This window comes from Crocuta crocuta, unplaced genomic scaffold (genome assembly GCF_008692635.1).
Source record: "Crocuta crocuta isolate KB4526 unplaced genomic scaffold, BGI_CrCroc_1.0 scaffold159, whole genome shotgun sequence".
Taxonomy (NCBI): domain Eukaryota; kingdom Metazoa; phylum Chordata; class Mammalia; order Carnivora; family Hyaenidae; genus Crocuta; species Crocuta crocuta.
In genome coordinates, this window is record NW_027533263.1 from 3,074,546 (window position 1) to 3,098,631 (window position 24,086).

At 35.1% G+C, this 24,086-nt stretch overlaps 1 protein-coding gene across 9 annotated transcripts in view; it reads left to right on the forward strand.

The window, feature by feature from the left end:
* Positions 1–24,086, forward strand: part of NBEAL1 (neurobeachin like 1) — a 174,880-nt gene that overhangs the window by 115,322 nt on the left and 35,472 nt on the right. For 8 of the 9 annotated variants that reach the window (XM_077747670.1, XM_077747675.1, XM_077747668.1 and 5 more), the window contains 9 exons: positions 1,540–1,641; positions 3,952–4,047; positions 4,442–4,566; positions 8,249–8,389; positions 11,325–11,455; positions 13,953–14,062; positions 17,758–17,875; positions 20,456–20,553; positions 22,944–23,060. In XM_077747670.1, the coding sequence (XP_077603796.1) occupies positions 1,540–1,641; positions 3,952–4,047; positions 4,442–4,566; positions 8,249–8,389; positions 11,325–11,455; positions 13,953–14,062; positions 17,758–17,875; positions 20,456–20,553; positions 22,944–23,060 (1,038 nt within the window). The remainder of the gene's footprint in view (positions 1–1,539; positions 1,642–3,951; positions 4,048–4,441; positions 4,567–8,248; positions 8,390–11,324; positions 11,456–13,952; positions 14,063–17,757; positions 17,876–20,455; positions 20,554–22,943; positions 23,061–24,086) is intronic. The other variant, XM_077747676.1, reaches the window with a different exon arrangement.

Below are 24,086 nucleotides of genomic sequence, written 5' to 3' on the forward strand. Positions count from 1 at the left end.
TGGGATTCATACTCCCAACCTTCCTTCCCTCTTCTCTTCCCTTGGGGTCACACTTCCATCACTGTCTGACAGCTCTTCATCTTGTCTACCTTTCTCTCCATTTTCTCTCACAGGCATCTCTCGTGATAAATTCCTTGAATGTTCAGTTCTGTTTTGTGATGTGCTTGTCAGATGATCTGGATTAGTTTCTATTAATTTGCGGGATCCAGATTTACTTAGAGATGATTTTATTTGGATGATTAAAGAACATTTTATATTTTTACAAAATAATATTTATTTACTATTAAAAATAAATTTTCTCTATAGGAATGTACAAAGCTTGTGGTTTTAGGAAGAGATGTCAAACCAAGAATGCTCCTGTTGAATACTGTCCATTTGTATTAACTTTAGAGGTTTTCTTATTTTTTTGAGTCTTTTTTTAATGTTTATTTATTTTGAGATACCAAGAACATGAGCGTGAACTTGGGAGGGACAGAGGGAAAGGGAGAGAGAGAATCCCAAGAAGTCTCCACACTGTCAGTGCGTAGAACCTGATGTTGGGCTCAAACCCACAGACCATGAGATAATGAGCTGAAGTCGGATGCTTAACTGAGCTACCCAGACGCTTCTAGAGGTTTTTTATTTTTTAGGTTTATTTATTTATTTTGAGAGAGAGTGAGTGGGGAAGGGACAAAGAGAGAGGAAGAGAGAGAATCCCAAGCAGGCGCCACACTGTCAGCATAGAGCCTGACATGGGGCTCCAATCCCACGAACCTGTGAGATCATGACCTGAGCCAAGATCAAGAGTCGGACACTTAACCGACCAAGCAACCCAGGTGCCTCTAACTTGAGTTTTTAAAGCACATTTATATATACTAACTAATCTTCATAAAAACCTTCAGATTAGATATGGAAAATTCCACTTCTTTTTTTATAGATGAGGAAACTGAAGTTCAAAGATGAATTTTATTACTTTACGTTAGCCCTAAAGAATTCAGAAAACTATAAAGATAAAGACTATTATGTTTAATGTACAAATGAGACTCAGTAAATTAATTGATTTGCCAGTATGATCAGTAAGTGACAGAACTAAATATGAACTGGACTTGAGCTAGTTTTCTGATTTAGTGTCTGGTGATCCTTCCACTATACACTATAACGTTTCCAAAATTTATATGGCCTGACTTCACCAAACCTAGTATAGTAGAGAAGGATTAAAACCATAATCCTCTATTTATGAGAAATGTCCAGAATAGGCAAATCTCTAGAGGCAGAAAGTAGATTAGCAATTGTCAGGGGATAAGAGGGAGTGGGAGCTCACTAGTGGGGTGATGGCTAGTGAGTATGGAGTTTCTTTTGAGAACGATGGAAGTGTTCCAGAGTTAGATCCTGTTTATGGTTGCACAGCTCTGTGAGTATACAAAAACACCCACAGAATTCTTTCTTCAAAAGGGTAAATTTTGTGATATGTGACTTGTATCTCAATAAAGCAATTATAAAAACCATAATCACAGTTTGTCTTATCAATTTTTAAACTATAAAATTCTGGGGTTTTTTTAGGTTAGAAACAAAGTCTATAGCAGACTGTTGTCACTTCATTCTCCAAATAGTTACGGAACCAGATCACCACAGGAGTTATTCAAAGCCTCAGGATTGACACAGGTAGGAAATTTTAAGTCACTTTTTAAAAAATGTTTATTTTATTTATTTTGAGAGAGAGTGCACTTGAGCAGGGAAGGGGCAAAGAGAGGGAGGGAGAGAATCTTAAGTAGGCTCTACGCTGTCAGTGCTGAGTCCGATGTGGGGCTTGATCTCATGGTTCGGGAGTCTCTTGATCTACTTAACTGATTGAGCCATAACGTTCACTGTTTATATGTTCATTTTATATGTCAGGCTTTTGCTTAAAAGTAAAATGTTCTCTTCTGATTATTTTATTTTGATTATTACAACCATTTTTCCATTCAAATTGATGTTTTGAATTATCTTTGGATCTTTCTGTTTCACTAACACATATAGTACCCTGTCCTCCAACTCCCATATCATTTGGTTCACAGACACATCTCATGAATTCTTCTAATTTAATAATTTTATTTTTTTAAAATATAGCAAGTGGGTTTGGTGGTTTTTTGTAATAATAAAAGTTATCCATGCATGAGGTAAATAAAAGGTGGAAAATACTGAAGACACCATGGGAAAAAAAGGCAAAAAAATCACCAATTCTTCTGTCAGCCAAGGTTAATTAATGCTGTTGTGTATTTTATCCCCACCTATATCCCAACATGTCTCTTGAATTTCTGCTACCAAACTCCAAAGATAGGCCATTGTTTTTTACTCTCCTCTGAGTTAAGGACTACCAATGGTCTCTTAACTCAGGTTTCTGCGTCCTGGCTGTCTCCTTTCTCTTACGTATGCATTAGTCTTAATGTTAAGTGTGGTTCTTATTCAAAAGCTGTCAGAAATTCCTTCCTGTCACTTAGGGAATAAGCTTTATTTAATGGAGTACATTTCCTGGTTTTTTTTTTGGAATAAACTTTATTCATTAAGTATTTACTTCTCAGATTAGCACTCAATAATTATAATTGGGCTTTCTATAAAATCTATAGATTTCTGTAAAGTCTATATTCATTTCTCACCATTTTCCATAAGTGTATCTTTTGCTTAAGACACATAGTAAATAAACTTAAAGGTGAATGTTAGTCTGTCAGCAAAATTCTTGAGAATACCCATACTGTGTAATTAACAGGTTAGGTACAATGAAGTGATTAAAAGAACACTGATTATGATGTTCTTTAGAAAATTTTGTATCCAGTGTTGCAAAACCCCATCTAATATTGCTCTAGCAAGACAGTTCTCTAGGGATAGTTAACATGATATTTGTTTAAACGTTGTAGATCATTTTAGTACATTAAAATGCTTTTTTAAAAATATGTGCACTTAATGAAAATTTCAATTTCTAACAAAATTTCTTTTTTAAAAAAAATTATTTATTTATTTTGAGAGAAACAGAGACAGCGGGAGCGGGAGAGGGGGATAGAGAATCCTAAGCAGGCTCCATGCTGCATGACACAAGGCTCAAACTATGAAACTTAGAGATCATGACCTGAGTGGAAACCAAGTTTTGGAAACTTACCTGACTGAGCCATTCCTGCACCCCTGTAACAAAGTTTTCAATGTTAGACAGTCCTTCTAAAATTGACCTTTTAGGGGTGCCTGGGTGGCTCAGTCAGTTGAGCATTTGATTTCTGCTTAGGTCATGATCTCACTGCTTGTGAGTTCAAGCCCCACATCAGACTCTGTGCTGACAGCCCAGAGCTTAGAGCCTGCTTCAGATTCTGTCTCCGTCTCTCTGTCCCTCCCATGCTTGTGCTCTGTTTCTCTCTCTCTCAAATATAAAATAAAACATAAAAAAATTTTAAAAATAAAATTGACCTTTTAAAGATACTTAAATAATTCAAAAGAAGACTTAATTCTTGTGAAGTTTTTTTGACTATAATGAAAGATTTATGTTTAATTTTTTATTCCTTTTCTGAAGACCGATTTTTAAAAGGAAGTAAATTTAGGAAAAGTATATTGATTTTATCTTCCTGTTAAACCTTTTTTAAATCCCCATTCCTTTTATCAGAAAGATGATGTAGATAATGGGAACAAAAGGTTGTGTTAGTGGGCCCCTGGGTGACTCAGTTGGTTAAGCGTCCCAGTTTCCACTCAGGTCATGATCTCCTGGTTTGTGGGTTCAAGCCCTGCATCAGGCTCTGTGATGATGGCTTAGAGCCTGGAGCCTGCCTCAGATTGTTTCTTCCACTCTCTCTGCCCCTCCCTGCTTGTACTCTGTCTCTGTCTTTCAAAAATAAACATTAAAATAATAATAATAAAATAAACATTAAAAAAAGATTGTTAATACTATCAGTAGTAGTTACTAACTCTGAAAAGATATAGATTAATTTAGATTTTGTATTTTTTTGTGTTGTCTAGAAATGGGTGAACAGAGAGATAACAAATTTTGACTACCTCATTCAAATAAATACAATGGCAGGACGAACCTATAATGACCTTGCACAGTATCCAGTGGTAAGTTTTATAGAAATCTCATAAGTATGGAATTGCCTTTCAGTTTTCTAATACATAAAAATATATCTGTGTATTATGGTTATGTTTCATCTTTAAAAAAGACCTAAAAACTGTTTTTGCTTTTGTGTATATTTTCTCCTTTGCTATAAAGTATATAAACACAAAGAATAATTAAATAATTAAAGCTGTTTCTCTCTTCACTCAAAATTTCCAGTGGAATTATAGGAATTAATGTTTCTGGTTATGAAACTAAAGATGAATAAACATTTGCAACAGGGAAAAATATTTCTACAGACTATCCCTTTTTATCTTTAGATAAGCATTTGATATTATATATAGGGATAGAAGCTTCTCTGGAAAGGAATTTATAAATTGTAAATTGTGATTCTTTTAGTTTCCCTGGATTTTACAAGATTATACTTCGGAAGAGTTGGACCTTAATAATCCATCTGTATTTCGAGATCTTTCCAAACCAATTGGGGTAGTTAATGATAAAAATGCCAAAGCTATGCGAGAAAAGTAAGTGCCTTTTATCTCTTTTGAAAAACACCCATCTCATGCACCTGGGTGGCTCAGCTGGTTAAGCATCCAACGCTTGATTTCTGCTCCGGTCATGATCTTAAGATAGAGCCCTGTGTGGAGCCCTGTGCTGGGCTTGGAGTCTGCTTAAGATTCTCTGTCTCCCTTGCCCTCCATCCCTCCCCAGCTTGTGTGTTTTATCTCTCTCTGTCAAAAAAAAAAAAAGAAAGATACCCATTATTTTTTATGGTATTTTTGAATTTGTATTGATTTCTATTATGGCCAACCAAGTGTGGCTTTCTTTTAAATACAGCTACTTTTGGTTTTTTTGTTTTGTTTTTTCTTTGTTTTTTGTTTTTTAATTTTATTTATTTATTTTTTTAATTTTTTTTTTAATGTTTTATTTATTTCTAGGAGAGAGAGAGAGACAGCGTGAGCAGGGGAGGGTCAGAGAGAGAGGGAGTCACAGACTGAAACAGGCTCCAGGCTCTGAGCTGGCAGTCAGAACAGAGCCCGACGCGGGGCTCGAACCCACGAACCGCGAGATCATGACCTAAGCGAAAGTCGGACGCTCAACCGACTAAGCCACCCAGGCGCCCCTGTTTTTTAATTTTAATGTTTTCTATTTTTGAGAGAGACAGAGCATGAACAGGGTAGGGCAGAGAGAGAGAGGGAGACACAGAATCCGAAAGCAGGCTCCAGGGTCTGAGCTGTCAGCACAGAGCCCGACATGGGCCTTGAATTCACGAACAGCAAGATCATGACCTGAGCTAGAGTCAGAAACTTAACCGACTGAGCCACCCAGGTGTCCTGTGCACAACTACTTTCGATAATCAGAGTCTGATGATCCTTCACGATGTTTTCTTGAAAATATATCTGTTGTCCCTCAAGTATCTTAACTATATATAGTCTGTTTATTTCCCTTCTTTGCCAAATTTCAGTTGATATTGTTTAGAATCTCTTTTACCTTGTCATAAGTGTGTGCTGGAAGATAATTTTTCTTCCCAGGTATTTTAGACTTAAAAACTTTATAATCTAACATGCAAAAATACACACTTACAGGGCACCTGGGTGCCACATTTGGTTGAGCAACTGACTCTTGATTTTGGCCCAAGATCTCGCGGTTTGGTCATGATCTCGTGGTTTATGGGTTCCAGCCTGATGGCTTAGCTTAGATTTTCTCTCTCTCCACCCCCTCTCTCCCTGCCACTCCTGTGTGTTCTCTCTCTTCTCTCTCTTTCTCTCTCTCAAAATAAATAAACTTTAAAAAAAAAATCCACGGGGGGGGAGATATCCACTTAATGTAACATTTTAGTAGATACAAAATACTAACCTATTATTTACAAATAATATGAATAAAGAATAGTGAAATGTGTATAAAGTTACTATTTTAATAAGGAAAGGAATTTTTATAATTCTGTATATTTATGATTGACCCTGTAAGTGTCTCACAATTTTTTTTCAAAGCAAGGTGCTGACAGTGAAAGAATAGTCTAATTTTAATTTCCCCTTTTCTCCATGTGAAATTGTGGATGACTTGTCAGTTACAACTTCTAATAATAAGGGCAAAGACTATTTTGCAAACAAACAGTGTAGCTATATTTGAGTGTAGATTGTACTTTTTTTTCTTTTTATTTACAAATTACCTTAGGACTTTTTTTTTTTAATTTCTGAGAGAGAAGCGGCATGAGCAGAGGAGGGTTAGAGAGAGAGGGAGACACAGAATCCAAAACAGGCTCCAGGCTCTGAGCTAGCTGTCAGCACAGAGCCCAACGCAGGGCTCGAACCCACGAACTGTGAGATCATGACCTGAGCCGAAGTCGGACGCTTAACCAACTGAGTCACCCAGGCGCCCCACCTTAGGGGTTTTTGCTGTGTTTAATATTTGATTTGATCTACTAGTAGAATTCTTCTGTGTATGTTATCTCACTGCCATTAGTCAAAGTTTTTCTGACCATAACAAAAGAACAAGGTGGGTTTTTTTTTTAACACTGTTCCACAGGAAATAATTGCTTTAAATTTCAACAATTGAGGTACTTCGATGGCTCAGTCGGTTAAGTGTTTGACTTTTGATCTCAGCTCAGGTCTTGATATCAGGGTTGTGAGTTTAGGCCCTGCTTTGGGCTCCATCCTGGGCATGAAGGCTACCTTAAAAATATACAAATAAATTAATTAAATTAATCAAACACAGTTCAATAGTATATGTTTTTGCATAGGTGCAGGCGATTTTTACCTGAGAACCATTGATTTCTATGTAAGAGGAAATTGGCCTCAACTTGATGAACTAATTACTATTTTGGTTTGAAAAGTTTAGTGTGTATTTCCCCTAAAAAACTTCATTCTTATTCAGATTTTATACCCACGAATTCAGATGTTACTATTCAAATCACTATTCAAAAATAATTATACAGTGGTAGTGCTTACAGAATCACTATATATATCCTTTGCTTATTTTCTGGGTTCAGTGTTCTTCCTAGCTATCATCTTCCTTTATTTCCTCCCTTCTTCTTTGACCTTTGAATGTTAGGCATTCATTTGCACAATTCTTGACTGATCCTCCATATGTTTCTTCCATTACCTTGGCCACAGAAGGAGGTCTCATTATCACATTGCTTACAATAGCAGAAAAATAGAAACAACCCTTAATATCTAAAAGTAAAGAAATAGTTTAATTGTCATACATTCATATATGTTATGTTATAAATACCATGTGCCTGTTAAAAAATGTTATAAATGCCATGTGCTTGTTAAAAAATAGGTTATTCAGTTATTTGGAAAGACATAGAAAATTGTTAAATGAAAGTCTAGGTTGTGAACAGTATATTATGTATAGCACTTTTATATTGAAATATATTTGTGGATTAACTTATACATTAAGGGTGACCAATATTCATCAAAATGTTAATGTTGGGGGACCTGGGTGGCTCAGTTGGTTAAGCATGTAGCTCTTGCTTTCTGCTCAAGTCACAATCTCATAGTTTGTGAGATTGACCCCTGCCAGCAAGGAGACTACTTTGGGTTCTCTTTCTCCCTATCTCTCTGCCCCTCCTCAGCTTGTGCATGCATTCTATCTCTCTCAAAATAAATAAATAAATATATATTTTTAAATGTTAGTGTTATCTCTGTGGTTGATTTTAAGTTTCTTCTTTTTTGGTTATCTGGGCTTTTTTTTGTTTTTTTTACCTTTTTTTAATGTTTATTTTTGAGAGAGAGACAGAGCACATGTGAGGGAGGGGCAGAGAGAGAGGGAGACACAGAATCTGAAGCAGGCTCCAGGCTCTGAGCTATGAACACAGAACCCGGCTCAGGGCTTGAACCCAATGAACTGTGAGATCGTGATCTGACCGAAGTCAGACGCTCAACCGATTGAGCCACCCGGGTCCCCCTTTGTGCATGCGTGCATGCGTGCGTGTGTTTTCTGATCTATGTACAGTGAATCTGTATTATTGTATGAGACTGTTCCAGAATCTAGTTATTAGTGATATTATGTTGTTCAGAAATAAGTATTAATGGATAAAATTTTTTCATTTATTAACATGGTGTTATGATATAAACACAGAAATAACGAATATTATTAACAAGGACTTCTTAAAAACTATGTTTCTAACAATGCAATACAACCTTATGTCCTCCTAATGTAATTTTACTGTTGTGGTTACAAAACATTAGTTTCTTTTTTTAGATATGAAAATTTTGAGGATCCTATGGGAACTATTGATAAATTTCATTATGGTACTCACTATTCAAATTCTGCTGGGGTTATGCACTATCTTATTCGTACAGAACCATTCACCACCCTTCATATCCAGCTTCAGAGTGGAAGGTATGTTTTGGATAAATAAGCTGTTTTCTTAAGACTGCATGTTAGTGTTGAAAATTACTTGCCTTCATGTCATGTATTATATAGCAGGGCCTCATAGTTTTTATTCTCTGGTATAGATTTTGATTCATTTAATAGCCTCTAGATAAAAATAGCCAAACTAATTTGAGAATGGGTTAGTCGAAAGTTCATAAATAATCTTTAAAGATAATTCCTTTTACTGTTATCTAGTGTACTTTTGCAATTCTTACTGGTTTTAGGAACCTGCCAGAGATGTAGAGTTTAAACTGATTTCAACCTAGACCCAAGATATTTGCCAGAGATTCAAACCTGACCAATACTTATGTAGTCCTCTTTAAAATACTTGTTAATCACAAAGATTACATTATTAGCAGTAACTCACACAGGTTTGTAATGCCATTGTATTATTTTACCTGTCAGAATTCTAACTTACTATGTTTCACAGTTTCATAATAATCCTAAAGAAGGCAGGCTTCTTTATGAATCCTTGGTTTTCCAAAGTATCCTCTAGGTATCTCCCTGTTTATTCACATTTTGTCTCCATATTGCCTTATTCTTTACCATTACTACTTTGCCTTTCATACCCACCCAATCAAGCTATGTAAGCATTGCCTATTCTACTTTCTTTGTTTACAGTTTTTATCTCTCAAAATTAGCGTTTGCCCCTATCTTTGTACAATAAACCTTGGCTTTCAAGAAGAGACTCTGTCCCCAGTATCATATTAACCATCTCCAAATGTTACATTAACCTTGATAACAGGTAATTTTCCCCACGTTAAAGTATAGCTGGGTCTTTTCAGCTTTTATTGATTTTATACATAAATTATTTTATTACAAAGCTTCAAAAATAGATTCTGTGCTTCAAAAGACACCATCAAGAAAGGAAAAGGACAACCCATTCAGGGGGAGAAAATATTTATAGATTGTGTACCTGATAAGGGACTTGTATCTAGAAGTATACAATGCAGTAATAAACAGACAAATGACCCAATTAAAAACTGAACAAAGGATCTGAATGGACATTTCTCCAAGGAAGATATACAAATGTACAAGAAACATATGAAAACATGCTCAATATCATTAGTCATCAGGGAAATCCAAATCAAAACCAAATTGAGATACCTCTCCACACCTACAGAAAGACAGGTAATACCTAGTGTTAATGAGCATTTTGAGAAATTGGAACCCTTATGTACTGCCTGTGGTGGAAATGTAAAATGATGCAGTCTCTATGGAAAACAGTGTGACAGTTCTTCAAAGGGTTAAATATTACATTATCATATGACCTCATAGTTCCTTTCCCAGCCATACATCCAAAATAATTGAAGACATGTTCACACAGAAACTTATATACAAATGTACATAGCAGCATTATTTATAATAGCCAAAAACTAGAAACAACCCAAATGTGTATCAGCTGACAAAGCAATAAATAAAATGTGGTATATCTGTACAATGGAATATTATTTGGCCACAAGTGATAAAAAGAATGAAAGATTGATAACATGCTGTATGCGACATGGATGAACCTTGAAAACAGTATGCTAAATGAAATAAGCCAGACATAAAAAGTTATGTATTCTATGACTTATATGAGATATCCCAAATAGGCAAATTCATAGAGATAGAAAGTAGATTAGTAGTTGCCAGGGAGTGGGTATAGGGTGAATGGAGAGTGATTGTTAATAGATACAGGGTTTCTTTGGGAATGATGAAAATATTCTAAAATTGTAGTAATTATAGCCCAACTCAATATAATAAAACTGTTGAATTGTAAATTATACGTAAATTTTATCTCAGTAAAGCTGTACTCCCCCGCCCAAACAAAAAATTCTACCACTGAAACTATGTATTTCCTTGAATTTGAATACACCATCATTAGATTTTATTGATGACCCAATCATTAACCATAATTAAATTTAGAGTTCTGCTAAGTTCAGCTACACCTCAAAACAAGATTGATAGTCACAAAAAGAGTCAAGTTAGCCATCAGTGTCAGTAAGTCATTACTAAGTAAAGCCAGGAAAACAGTATCCAAGGAGATGAAACAAGAGTTTATGCTTTTTGTGAATAGAGAAAGTAAAATAAAATTGCAACTTGACTACCTGAGCTTTTTCCAACTACTATAGGCCTATGATGGAACTTAAAAATAAAAGTTAGGGGCACCTGGGTGGCTCAGTTGGTTGAGCGTCCGACTTTGACGCAGGTCGTGATCTCACAGTTCATGGGTTCGAGTCCCACATCAGGCTCTCTACTGTCAGCTCGGAGCTGTTTAGGATCCTCTGTCCCCTCCTCTCTCTGCCCTTCTACTACTTATGTACTTTCTTGCAAAAATAAATAAACATTAAAATAAATAAAGTTAAAATAAGTTAATGGTATATGCAAATAAATATAAAAGCTTTAGCCACAAAACTTTTCCTTAACTCACCCTCTGGTTTTTCGCAGAAGAGTTTGTAAAGGTATTTATATACAGAGGATTAAATCAGCATTACTATGAATCTTGTTAATCATGTATATTAATAAAGATATTTAAACTCTGTTGTTTTAAGTTATCCGAATAACATTTATTCACTCCCTGTAATGAATTTACCTCAGCAAAAATTAGGCCTTTTTTAAAAGTCTCCTAGGTTTACATTTAATTTAATTATTTGAAAATTTTCTCTAGTGTGATTTGGTTTTCAGCTACTTTGAGTAAGATGATACTTGTAATTAAAATTATAGTGTTTAGTTCTTGGCAACAAAACTTGAAAGATTATCATAAGAAGGAGAGCAAATTGTGTTTTTAGACTTGAAGAAAAATATTAATAAAAGAGAAGCTCTGATCATTAGGAAATTTGAAGGCAGTTTAAGGTTTTATTTCATGGTTGTTGTTGCTCTCCTTCAGTATTCACTGTTGTCTTCCAATCTCCATGTGCAGGTTTGACTGCGCAGATCGACAATTCCATTCCATCCCTGCCACCTGGCAGGCTCTCATGGACAATCCATATGATGTGAAGGAACTTATTCCTGAATTCTTCTATTTCCCAGAGTTTTTGGAAAATCAAAATCGTAAGAAATAGATTAAAAATTTGCCTCAACAGATCCCAGTGGAGGATCTTGAAAAATACCTTTCTGGATATTTTTGTGAAATTCTGTAGATTATTTAAGATTATATTCATTCTGTGTGAGTACTCTTCAGTGATAGGGTTTAACGGATGCCCAGGTGTAGTCTTAACCTTTCCAGGGAAGTGCTATAGTGCACTATGACAAATCAAATTTGGGTTGGTAAGAAAATTTATCAGAGTACAGTGTTTACCAGAAAGGGAAAATGCCTTTGCTATTTGAGTCATATAGTTAGCCACTTAGGTTAAAACTGTTTGAGTTAGATAAGATGAAGATTTAGACCAGGGTTAGCAAACTCTAGGTCCATGGGTTAAGTCCACAGGCACTCGTGTATGTTTAAAGTTTTGTTAGAACACAGCCAAACCAGTTCATCTATATACAGATTGTCGCTGCTTTAGTAGCATAACAGCAGATTTAAGTAGTTGCAACAGAAACCATGGGGCTCACAAATTAGAAAATATTTATTCTTTGATACTTTATAGAACAAGTTTGTAGACTCCTGGTTTAAAGCAGAAGAGAGGAGGCAAATTGAAAGTAACGACAGGGTGTAAATTACCACACTATTTGAAAAATCATGTTTTGAAGTAGAGAATTATGGAGCCAAATACAGTCTTTGAAAATACCTAAATACTTCTTCTGTGAAGTAGTTTGAGATTTATTTTTAAGCACAGTAAGGTAATGACAAGATTGTTACTACTGGTGTTTTTAAGGGAAATTGCAGTGTCAGAGGAACAATTTCAACTTCTTTTTTCTCACCTAATGTGTAATGTTAATATTTGACCCTTTGCTTCTTCAGTAGAATTATTTGCCATTTTAGGGATTGCATATCCAGGGCTTTGTGTCCTCTGATCATGCACTCTGGTGGTCATACTGTTGGTGTCTGATTTCTCAGAGTAAGGCAGTTAAAATTAGTCACTTTCAGAAAATCAACATAGTTTGTTGATGGACTCGGATTCTAGACTCTTAACCATAGGACTGGAGCCTCCAAAGTGGGGTATTTGCACTAGGAGGGCTGAGGAGATTAAATTTGATGCAGAAGTTAATATACTCTTACTTAGCTTGACAATTTCTGATGTGCACTAGACCAAAGTTGCTATCTTGCACGACTATACTACTGGCCTCCTTTTCTAAATGTATATCGCTTTGTTTGAAATGAGCTGGGTGGGTGAAAGCAAAGCACATTAGTTAGAATGTCAACAAATAATATTAATTAGTAAAACAAATATTAGGAAAGCCAACTCAGAATTGTACAAGCAAGAGAATTTTAGTATTTTCCGCTATAAAACCCCCAAGGTATGATGGTGTTCAGGTAGCTTTTAACATCATTATCAAAGCCAAGATCTTCCTGTATTTTCATTCTGCTTTTCTGAGTGTTTTGACTCTCCTTGGCTAGTCTGTCTTATGCCTACAAATGACAGAAACATTTCTAGGCATCGTAGGCAGATACAACAAAAGTGTATTGTTAATGTTTTGTGTCATTTCTTAAAGAGATAAATTCTTTCTCATAGCCTCTCCCTATTGTCCAGAGCTGGGTTGTATACCAACCCCTACACCAGTCAACCTGCTATAGGCATAAAATATAGGGCAAAGATGGATACTTGAATAAAATCAAGATTCTGTTACCAAATAAGTAGGAATGGTTAGCACATTGGGAACAATGTCTGCTACACAGTAATTGGGTTAAGAAAGTGTTCACAAAGCCACAGGCCCTGTGCATCCTGTCATTCTGTGACATTCAAACCTCTCTCCAGCTTTGGAACACACTGATATTTTAAGGCAGCTTTTTTTATGAATGTCTTTTATCTTAATACTTTTCTTTCCTCATTATATAAACCAGAAAACTTCACCTTTGGGACAGTACTGCATTTAACTATATGAACAAATCTTTACGATGTCAATATCTACTTAGAATAGTGGTATATAAATATATTTTTTTTCATATGACAAATAAAACATTTCCATTGAGTGAATTTAAAGTATAAGTTACATCAAAAAAGTTCTAAGGAGCTGTATTTTGTAAATTAATCATTAGAAGCCCTGTATTAGTTAATTTTAATGTAATAAGAATGCTGAATATTATATTTTTGTTCAGTTTAAGGTTTTGGTCATATCTATAGTTTTCCCCACTTCTCAAATTAATTACTTTTCTGATTTACCTTATAGTAACTGATTTAAACCTAATTATTACCTTGTAATAATGAATTTAATTCTATTTTCATTTACCTTTTTAATCAACTGATAAAATACATTTCAGTATGATAAGAATTATTTTTACCTGTTAAGTAAACTTAGATCAAGAGAAGGGAGCTTGGTTCTCACCTTTTACTCTTAATTAAAGAAGAAAAAAGCCTTAGTTTTGCTACTAAAGATTTTGCCCTCATATTTGCTTTACTTGATTTGTTTAAATCTAAATGAATTGATATTTATTTTTCATTTGTCTTAGACTTTAACTTGGGTTGTCTACAAGTTTCCAAAGATATAGTAAATGATGTCATTCTCCCCAAATGGGCTAAGTCAGCCGAAGATTTCATCTATAAACACAGGAAAGCTCTGGTACGATCTTTGTGTTTAGTATTAGACAGATTGCTAAGATAACAGTCTAACAGTCAGAGAAAGTATATCTGACTGTTAATTATTTTTCTAGATTAACTTGTTATCTGTTATATATGCTATTGTAGAAAGCATAATGTATTAATTTCTTTTGAGATTATGAATTTTCTGATACATTGAGAATATAGTACAGTCCAATGAATGTATAGCAAAAAAAAAAAAAAAGATTCAATTCTATAAGGTACCTGTTATATTTTAAACTATTCTAATGACCAAGCGGATGTAGTTTGGTGTTTTGTTTCAAATCTAACAAGGATGAACATATTTTTGTGTTCTCTGAAGAGTTTCAGTAAGTTTTTAATATAACTGCTAAATCCTAAATGTCACTGTAAAAAGTCATCATTTTTAGCTGAATTTCCAGCTTAGAATTAAAGCAGTAGTGAGAGTTAAGCACTAATAATTGTGTCATTTTGTAAATGATGTGTTTTTTTCCCTTCCAATAGTCCACTTAGTGCTCTATCTAAACTGAAATGTTTCAGACTATGAAACTAATAAGGCCAATACTTGGAAACATTCCTTGTCCTTAGTATACAATATGTCAGATTTATAAAATTCACTAACATTATGTATGAATCAGGAATTGGGGAAAAAAACTAAACAACTCTGAGAAATAATCTCTTACTAGCTAGCCAGGAACTTCTCAGATGTATTCCTCTATAATATCTATGACATGAAGTATGGGTCCAGGATTTTAAGAAGACATGCTACTTATATTAATATATTAGAAGCCTGTGTTTCAGTTATATATTGCTGTGCAACAAACTATCCAAAATTTAGTAGCTTAAAATATAGCCATTTTGTTACCTCTCACAGTTCTATGAGTTGGCTGGTCTCAGTTGGGCAATTCTCATCTTGTTTGAGGTTCTCATGCCCTTGTAGTCATATAGCAGTTGAGGATGTGGTTATCTGGACTCTGCATTTAGACACTGGAATGCTGGACTTTTCTCTCCATATATTCTCAAGATATCTCCTCTTCCTGTAGTGTCTCCAGCTAGGCAGCCAGACATCTACATGTCCACAGGAAAGAGTGCAAAATTGGAAGCTTCCACCATTTCTTAAAGCTTAAAGCTGTGAACTTTCACAACACTTCTGTCATCCTGTCAGAATTAAACAGTAATAGTATCAGTACAGATTGAAGAGGAGGGAAAGTAGGGCTAACCTGTTAAGCATCTGACTTCAGCTCAGGTCATGATCTCACAGTTTATGAGTCAAGTCCCACATAGGGTGAGCACAAGCTCCACTTCATGTGAGTCTTGTGCCTGCCTCTCTCTCTCTCTCTCTCTCTCTCTCTCTCTCATTCTTTCTCCCTACCCCCTCACTTGTACCCTCTCACTCTCTTAAAAAGAAAAAGGCAAGGAAAGTAAACTCCATTTCACAGTAGCAAGAGGGAAAAAGAATTTACAGCCATCTTTAATCCACCACACACAGTCTGTCCTCTGACTACGAATTATTTGCATTCCTCCTATGTGCAAAATGTACATACTTCCTCATAAGAATCTCCCAAAGTCTCATGTCAGAGATCTGCAATCTTTTTCTATAAAAAAGGAACAGACAGTAAATATTTTTGCTGGCTTTAAGGTCTGTGGCAAAATTCTGCCACTATGGTGCAAAAGAAATTAGACATGGCTATGTTCTAATACTCTACAAATTTTGAGCTGGTAAAACTTGGCCCACATGCAGTATGTAGTTTGCTGATCCCTGCATTAAAGCGTAAGGTCTGAAGTCCAGAATCTTGTTAGTAATCGAAATCAAATCTATTTGTGCACAAAACTACTCAGATGTGTCTCCACTTGCATCTGAAGACTGTGGAATAAAGAAACAGGTTATATGCTCCCACATAACAACACTGGTGTGATAAGGACAGAAGAACTATCATAACACTCCCATTCAAAAGGGAGATTAAAAAGAGCGTCTGACTGACTCAGTTGGTAGAGCATGAGATTCTTGATCATGAGGTTGTGAGTTTGAGCCCCATGTGGGCTCAAATTTAATTTAATTTTGATTAAACAAATAATTTAATTTCAAAAAGGGTGGGGGAGAGAAGAATAAAAGGTACGTAGCAGTAACTGGTTTATAGCAATTCAAAATTCCAGCAGGAACATGCTTCCAGTTCCTTTACTAGGGCCCAGGGCTATTCCAGTGGTTCTCCATGACTGTTTTGTTTTACCCTTTGGCTTTTAGCTTCTTACTTTGAGTCATTCTTTTACCTCAGAAAAAAAAAAAAAAGTTGCACAAGTATCTTTGTCAGCCTCTTACCTAACCATAGTAAATTGAAAGTCAAGGTCTCTCATCTTTTTTTAACAGTTTCTACTTACCTCAGTCTGAACTAATATAATTTCTTCTAAAATTTTATGGGTTTCTTATGCATCAGTTTTATTGGGCAAAAACCATTTCACATTATTTTAGAATACAATCCCTTATTTCCTTTGGGCCGAGCTGGACTCTAATGTGGAAAAATACCCTTAAGATTCTTAAGATATTCTTTTTTCTAGTTGAGTGGGTCTGTGTGGCACAACCTAAAATCTTTGAGATGTGAACAGATTGCTTAACAGCCACACTCTTGAACCAAACTTTCACCTGAGGCCATATTTTATAGCCTACGCTCTGATTTGATCATTGACCTTGGCCATTTCTCACTTTGAGAGTCTTTGCTCTCTAGTATCCTGAAATGAAATACTTTTATTTGGAACCCAGCAAGGCCTTCTCCTTTATACATTTTTTAAAACTATGCTTAAAACCCGAATAGTTCTTTTTTTAAACTCATCTTATTCCTCCCACACTTTATCACAGGCAGCTAAAAGAACCAAATTATCAGTTAAAAACGTTCTGCCTGAAAATCTCTTTCCATACAACACCCAGGTACTCAGCACAACAAGTGCACTCTTTAATTCCCATCACCTATTTAACCCATCCCTCCACCCATTGTATGGAAGTGTTGAATCACTATATTGTATACCAGAATCTAATATTATACTATATGTTACCCAACTGGAATTAAAATAGAAACTTAAAAAAAAAATCTCTATCCCCAGATTCATGAGTTGATTAGGTACTCTTTCTGTCTTTCATGGAACTAAACTTGAGCCCCCTTTCCTCCTGTTTCCAGTAATAATTGTCATATTGTCTTTCAAACTATCACTAACAAGCTTCAGGAGGTCCTTCAAGCCTCTCTGCCTGCCACCTGGTTCCACCTTTTTTGTGAGGTGGTATCAGGTTGAGTAGGTTGGAGGGGGTGATTTTCAGCCATCTTTAATCTATCCCAACTGGTTTATTTCTTTGAAGTGAGTTTCTAGATGGCTGTCAATGGAAATTTCACAAGAAAGATAAAGCCATTAAGCCATCATTAAGTTTTTTGTTACTGATATTTAAGCTATTAGAATATTTGAGTTATCTTCTTTAGCCATAGTTAAGAGATGTTTTATATTATTAAATATTAATAAATGTTTACATTATACTAGATAGAATATATGCAAAATATGTAGTATATACTGATTAAATGTTTAACATGATTTTGATATAATTTTATTTACAGTTGTAAGATTTATGTATAGAAATGTTTGATATTCTCTAACTTTTTTAAAGGATCCATATTTACGTTGTTGGAAGGTGTCTTTATTAATTACTTGTTCTTTTTCTAGGAGTCTGAATATGTTTCTGCTCATCTTCATGAATGGATAGATCTGATTTTTGGCTATAAACAGAGGGGTCCAGCTGCAGTTGAAGCACTCAATGTTTTCTATTATTGTAGTTATGAAGGTATAGCCTATATACTTTTTATCTTGCATTCTGTTGTTGTAAGATATTATTTAATAGGTGGTTATATATGTTGTTTTGGACATGAGATGAAGTTCAAATGATCTTTTCTCTTTGAAAGATCGAGAGGTGTGTATGTATATGTGTGTTTTAATTTTTTTTTTTTGATGTTTATTTATTTTTGAGAGACAGACCGAGCATGAGCAGGAGAGGGGCAGAGAGAGGGGGAGACACAGAATCAGGAGCAGGCTCCAGGTTTTGAGCTGTCAGCACAGAGCCTGACATGGAGCTTGAACTCACAAACTGCTGAGCTGAAGTTGGACACTTAACTGACTGAGCCATCCCAGTGCCCCTGATGTGTGTGTGTTTTTTTTAAATAGTAGTTAAGAGTATATGTGCAGATCTTCACTTTGCATAGCAAAGGAAAGCATCAATAAAACAAAAAGGCAACCTGCTTAGTGGGAAAAGATATTTGCAAATGATTTATCTGATAAGAGGTTAATATCAAAAATATATAAAGAATTTATACAACTCTGGGCACCTGGATGGCTCAGTTGGTTAAGCATCCAACTCTTGATACTGGCTCAAGTTGTGATTTCCCAGTCATGAGATCAAGCCCTGCGTAGGTCTTTACGCTGGGCATGAGCCACTTAGGATTTTCTCTCTCTCTCTCTCTGCCCTTCCCTTGCTTGCTTGCTCATTCATGTGCACATTCTCTCTCTCTCAAAATAAATAAACTTAAAAAAGAAAAAATTTATACAACTTAACACCAAAAAAACAAATAATGCATTTTTATAATGGGCAGAGAACCTGAATAGACCTTTTTCCAAAGACATACAGATGGCCAACAGACACATGAAAAGATGCTCAGCATCACTCATCGTCGGGGAAATACAAATCAAAACCATAGTGAGATATAACCTTATAACTGTCATAATGGCTAAAATAAAAAACACAAATGACAAATGTTAGTAAGGATGTAGAGAAAAAGGAACCCTTGTTCACTGTTGGTGCAAATGCAAATGAGTGCAGCCACTGTGGAAAACAATATAGAAGTTCTTCAAAAAATTAAAGATAGAAGTACCCTATGATCCAATAATTCTACTACTGGATATTTACCCAAAGAATAGGAAAATACTAATTGAAAATATCTTTGCACCCTAATGGTTATGGTAGCATTATATACAATAGCCAAGATATGAAAGCACCTGGTGTCCATTGATAGTTGAGTGGATAAAGAAGATGTACTATATGTATGTGTATATATACTGTATATATTGACTATATGCAGTATTAGCCATAAAAAAGAATGAAATCTTTCCATTTGTAACAACATGGATGGACTTAGAGAATGTAATGCTAAGTGAAATAAGCCAGTCAGAGAAAGACAGATACCATGATTTCACTCATATGTGGAATTTAAGAAACAAAACAAACAAGCAAAGTGAGAGGCAAACCAAGAAACAGACTCTTAACTACAGAGAATAAAAATGGTTACCAGAGGGGAGGTGTGTGTGGGAATGGGTGAAATAGGTGATGGGATTAAGAAGTGCACATGTGTTGAGCACCATGTAATGCATGGAATTGTTGAATCACTATATTGTACACTTGAAACTAATATTACATTGTATATTAACTAACTGGAATGTAAATAAAACTTAAAAAAAACTGTTAGCATTAAAAAATGATGTGAATAATTTCTAAAAAAACAAAAGAGAGAAAACAAATGAACAAAGGAAAAAGACAAAAAGACTCTAAATACAAAGAACAAACTGGTTGCCAAAGGGGGAGATAGGTGCAGGAAGGGGGAAATAGATAAAGGGGATCTTTTAAATTTCTTAATTTAAATTTAAAGGGGATCTTTAAAAAATCTTAAAAAATTTCCAAGAGAAATTTTTATGGACTGCCAGTTAACTTTTGTTTGAAATATTTTTATTCTAAATAAGGGACAGAATTTTTTTTAATGTTTTTATTTGTTTCTGAGAGAGAGAAAGACGGCATGAGCAGGGGTGGGTCAGAGAGAGAGGGAGATACAGAACATGAAGCAGGCTCCAGGCCCTGAGCTAGCTGTCAGCACAGAGCCCGATGTGGGGCTCGAACCCATGAACCATAAGATCATGACCTGAGCCAAAGTTGGATGCTTAACTAACTGAGCCACCCAGGCGCCCCTAGAATTTTGTTTTTTAAGAGAGAACACAAGGTGGGGGGGGAGAGAGGGAATCATCTCACGCAGGCTCCATGCTGAGTGTGGAGCCCAGCATGGGCATTGATCCCATGACCCTGGGATCATGACCTGAGCAGAAATCAAGAGTTGGACACTCAACCAACTGAGCCACCCAGGTGCTACCCCCCCCCAACTTTTTTTTGGTTAGAGAATAATGGATAGAACTTATTTTTATACATGTTTAATATTTGAAGTTTCACTGCTTTTTAAAAAAATGACCTCTCACAATATTCTTATAAATTGAAGAATGGAATAATATTTTGTTGAAAATATACTAATTAGTCCCCAGTATATTTATCAGTTGTGTGACTTGCTGAACTGTTTTCACTCTGTAGTGAGTTGACTTTTCCTTGTTTTAGGAGCTGTGGATCTAGATGCCTTAACAGATGAAAAGGAAAGAAAAGCCTTAGAAGGGATGATTAATAATTTTGGGCAAACACCTTGTCAACTGTTAAAGGTAAATCATAAAAGTTACTGATTACATAAGTCTAGAATTTAATTGCTGAAGAGCAGTACTACTAGTGTTTCTAAGTAATTTAATGATTTAAAACTTCATCTCTCAGAATTATTTAGAATTTGACAAAAATTATACTGTCATTATATTATTAAAAAATTAATAGATTTAAATGATTGTTCCTATTTTGAAATAACAAAATCTTGTAGTCAAAATCCCCATATGTAGTCAATAACTTTTAAGTCACAGAGGAGTTCTATTTACTCAGAAAGCCAACCACTTTATTTTGTTTACATGACTAAAATGTGACTGGAGCAGGATTTGAACGCATTACTGTCTAACTCAAAAGCCTTTTTACCATATCACGTCTCCTCTGAATAATAGCCATAATCCCCCTTATTGAACTAGATCACTTTCCACATTTTATNAATATTAATATAATATATAATATAATAATATTATATATATTATATGCATATACACACACATATATATATCCTAATTATGACATTTTCTGCCTTAGTTGTATATTTATGCATTTGCCTCACTTTATTATAAATATGTTACAGGCAGCAGCCTTCTCTTAATCATTTTATATCTTTCTTGCATATAGTATGTGTGCAGTAAATATTTGTGAATTGATGTCTCCACAGCTGTTACAGCAAGAGTAGATCTAAACTCTGGCTTATAGATCTCCTGTACTTCTGTTAAATCACTTATCACACCAAGCTTTGTAATTGCTACTATTCCTTAGCAGAGTTTATTTAAAGCCTGCAACATTGGTTTTTCACAAAATAGCCATATTGAAAATCAGTGCTTTATCCCTATCTGCTGATAGGATGCAAAAGTAACAGAAGACAGTAGAACACTTTATTGAGTTTTGAAATAGATTCTGTAATATTTTTGTACCAGCTGTACCTTTCTTTTTTTTTATAAAATTAGTGCTAGTTTTTATTACCATAAAAAAATGGCAGAAAAACTAACCTTTGATTTAAAACAACGTGAATAAGGAACGCCGGAGGGCTCAGTCACTTAAGTGTCCGTCTCTTGATTTTGGCTCAGGTCATTCATGACCTTGTGTTTTGGGAGTTCAATCCCTGCATTGGGCTCTGTGCTGAAGGTGCAGGGCCTGCTTGGGATTCTCTCTCCCCGCAGTCTTTCTGTCCCTCCCACCCTTGCACTATCTCTATCAAAATAAATAAATAAACATTAAAAAAACTTTTAATAATAAAATAAAGTAAATAATACATGGATTGAGAGCTAATTGAGTACTATTGAAGTCCTTATAGCTATCATATTATTTTCTGTAATTCAATATATTTTGTGACAGAGGTAGAAAAATCCCCTTTAGATGGAATTCTCTTCCGCATTTTAACTATGCCTTTTGCACGTTAATTTGATTTGCCATTTACTTCTTATTTATAAACGTAACACCGTTCTATCTCTGACATTAAAGTTAAGGAGAATAATTTATTTGAAAATAAATGTAGCAATATTTACAGTAGGATTCTGATAGTACTGACTATCTTATTTCAGGAAATAAGGATTCACACATGTAAATTTTGATTTCTGACTAGTTCATTTAATTTTACCAAATACTTATTAAGCCTCTGTCATAGTCAATGTACTATAACAGGTGTCAAAAATTCAAAAATGAATAAGACTTGTTTTTTGACTTTAAGACACCTATTTCTGGGGCACCTGGGTGGCTCAGTTGACTAAGTGTGTGACTTTGGCTCAGGTCATGATCTCACGGTTCATGAGTTTGAGCCCCGCATTAGATTCTGCTGTCAGTGCAGAGCTTCCTTCAGATCTTCTGTCCCTCTCTATCTTTGCCCCTTCTCTGCTGGTTTTCTCTCTGTCTCTCAAAAATGAGTAAATAAACTTTAAAAATTAAAAAAAACTTTTTTAAAGACCCCTATTACCCAGAGGTCTGGCTGGCTCTGTCAGTCAAACATGCAACTTTTGATTTTGGGATTGTGAGTACAACCCCATGTTGAGTGTAGAGACTGTTTAAAGAAATAAAATCTTAAAATTAAAAAAAAAAGATATCTATTGACTAGTTGGAAAAGATAGACCATAAACAACTATGTAATCCAATTTAGAAATAACTACTAAATAAAATACCAAACAAAGTAATATGCTGGTGAAGATGATAAAAGAGAATAATTAATTCTGGCTTAGGAATTCAAGACAGACATCAGTAAGGTTTCTCTAGAAATTTAGAAGTAGGGTTTCTTTAGAAATGAAAAGAGTAGCAACTCTGCTGAGGGAGTAGTCTGAGCAATGGCCTCGAATTGTCAACAGTTCATGGTATGTAATCTGTTGTAACTAGAGCCCAGTATTTGTCTTAATATAATTTAGAATTATTTTTTCTTAAAATTATTTTGAAGGAACCACATCCTCCTAGATTGTCAGCAGAAGAAGCACTGCAGAAGCAGACCAAAACAGACACTTCAACCCTGAACCTATTTCAACACCTCTCCGAACTCAAGTCATTTTTTATAGAGGTAATATAAGCTTGGTAATATCAAAATGTTTTCTCTATGAATTCTATACACCTCAATGCTCCTTTTATTCTCTATAGGGAGGGGTGTCATAAATAGTTAGTCCAATATCATAAGTAATGTTGCAATAATATGTTCTTAGATTTTTAAAACAATCTTATTTATTAATTATTTTTTTTTAATGTATTTATTTTGAGAGAGAGAGAGATTCCCAGGCAGGCTTTGCACCATCAGTGCAGAGCCTGATGCAGGCCTCTAACTCCACAAACCATGAGATCATGACCTGAGCTGAAATCAAGAGTCAGATGCTTAACCAAGTGAGCCACCCAGGCACCCTGGATTCTTGAAACAATCTTACTGGAAGTTTTGTTTACTGCTTAGTGGTAGTCTAGCTTTCTTTTATTTCACATTTTCTTTATAAGGAAGAATGAATCATTTGATTTAAGTTGTTTTTTATGACAGCTGAGAATATATGTAGAAGGTGTGTGAAATAACTCGATTACAATGTCTGCTTATAAAATATGGCCCAATAAGTCAAATTGTTAATTACTAATGTCAAAATAAAACAAGATAGTTAATGCTGTAATTGAAAGAGTACTTTTTTTAAAATGTTTTATTTATTTCTGAGAGAGAGAGAGAGAGAGACAGCGTGAGCAGGGAAGGGTCAGAGAGAGGAGGAGACACAGAATCTGAAAGAGGCTCCAGGCTCTGAGCTAGCTATCAGCACAGAGCCTGATGCAGGGCTCGAACCCGCGAACCATGAGATCATGACCTGAGCTGAAGTCGGACGCTAAACTGACTGAGCCACCCAGGCGTCCCTGAAAGAGTACTTTAAGTTCAAATGTTTAAATATACACATTGAATTACCCAGCATGATTCAGAATATGAATGCATTTATACCTATGAATTTGATTAGGACAGATCATATTAACTCTTGGCAAGAAGAAAAAATGATGATAAAACGTTATTAAGAAGGAATGCCTGGGTGGCACAGTCAGTTAAGCATCCAATTCTTGATTTCAGCTGTAG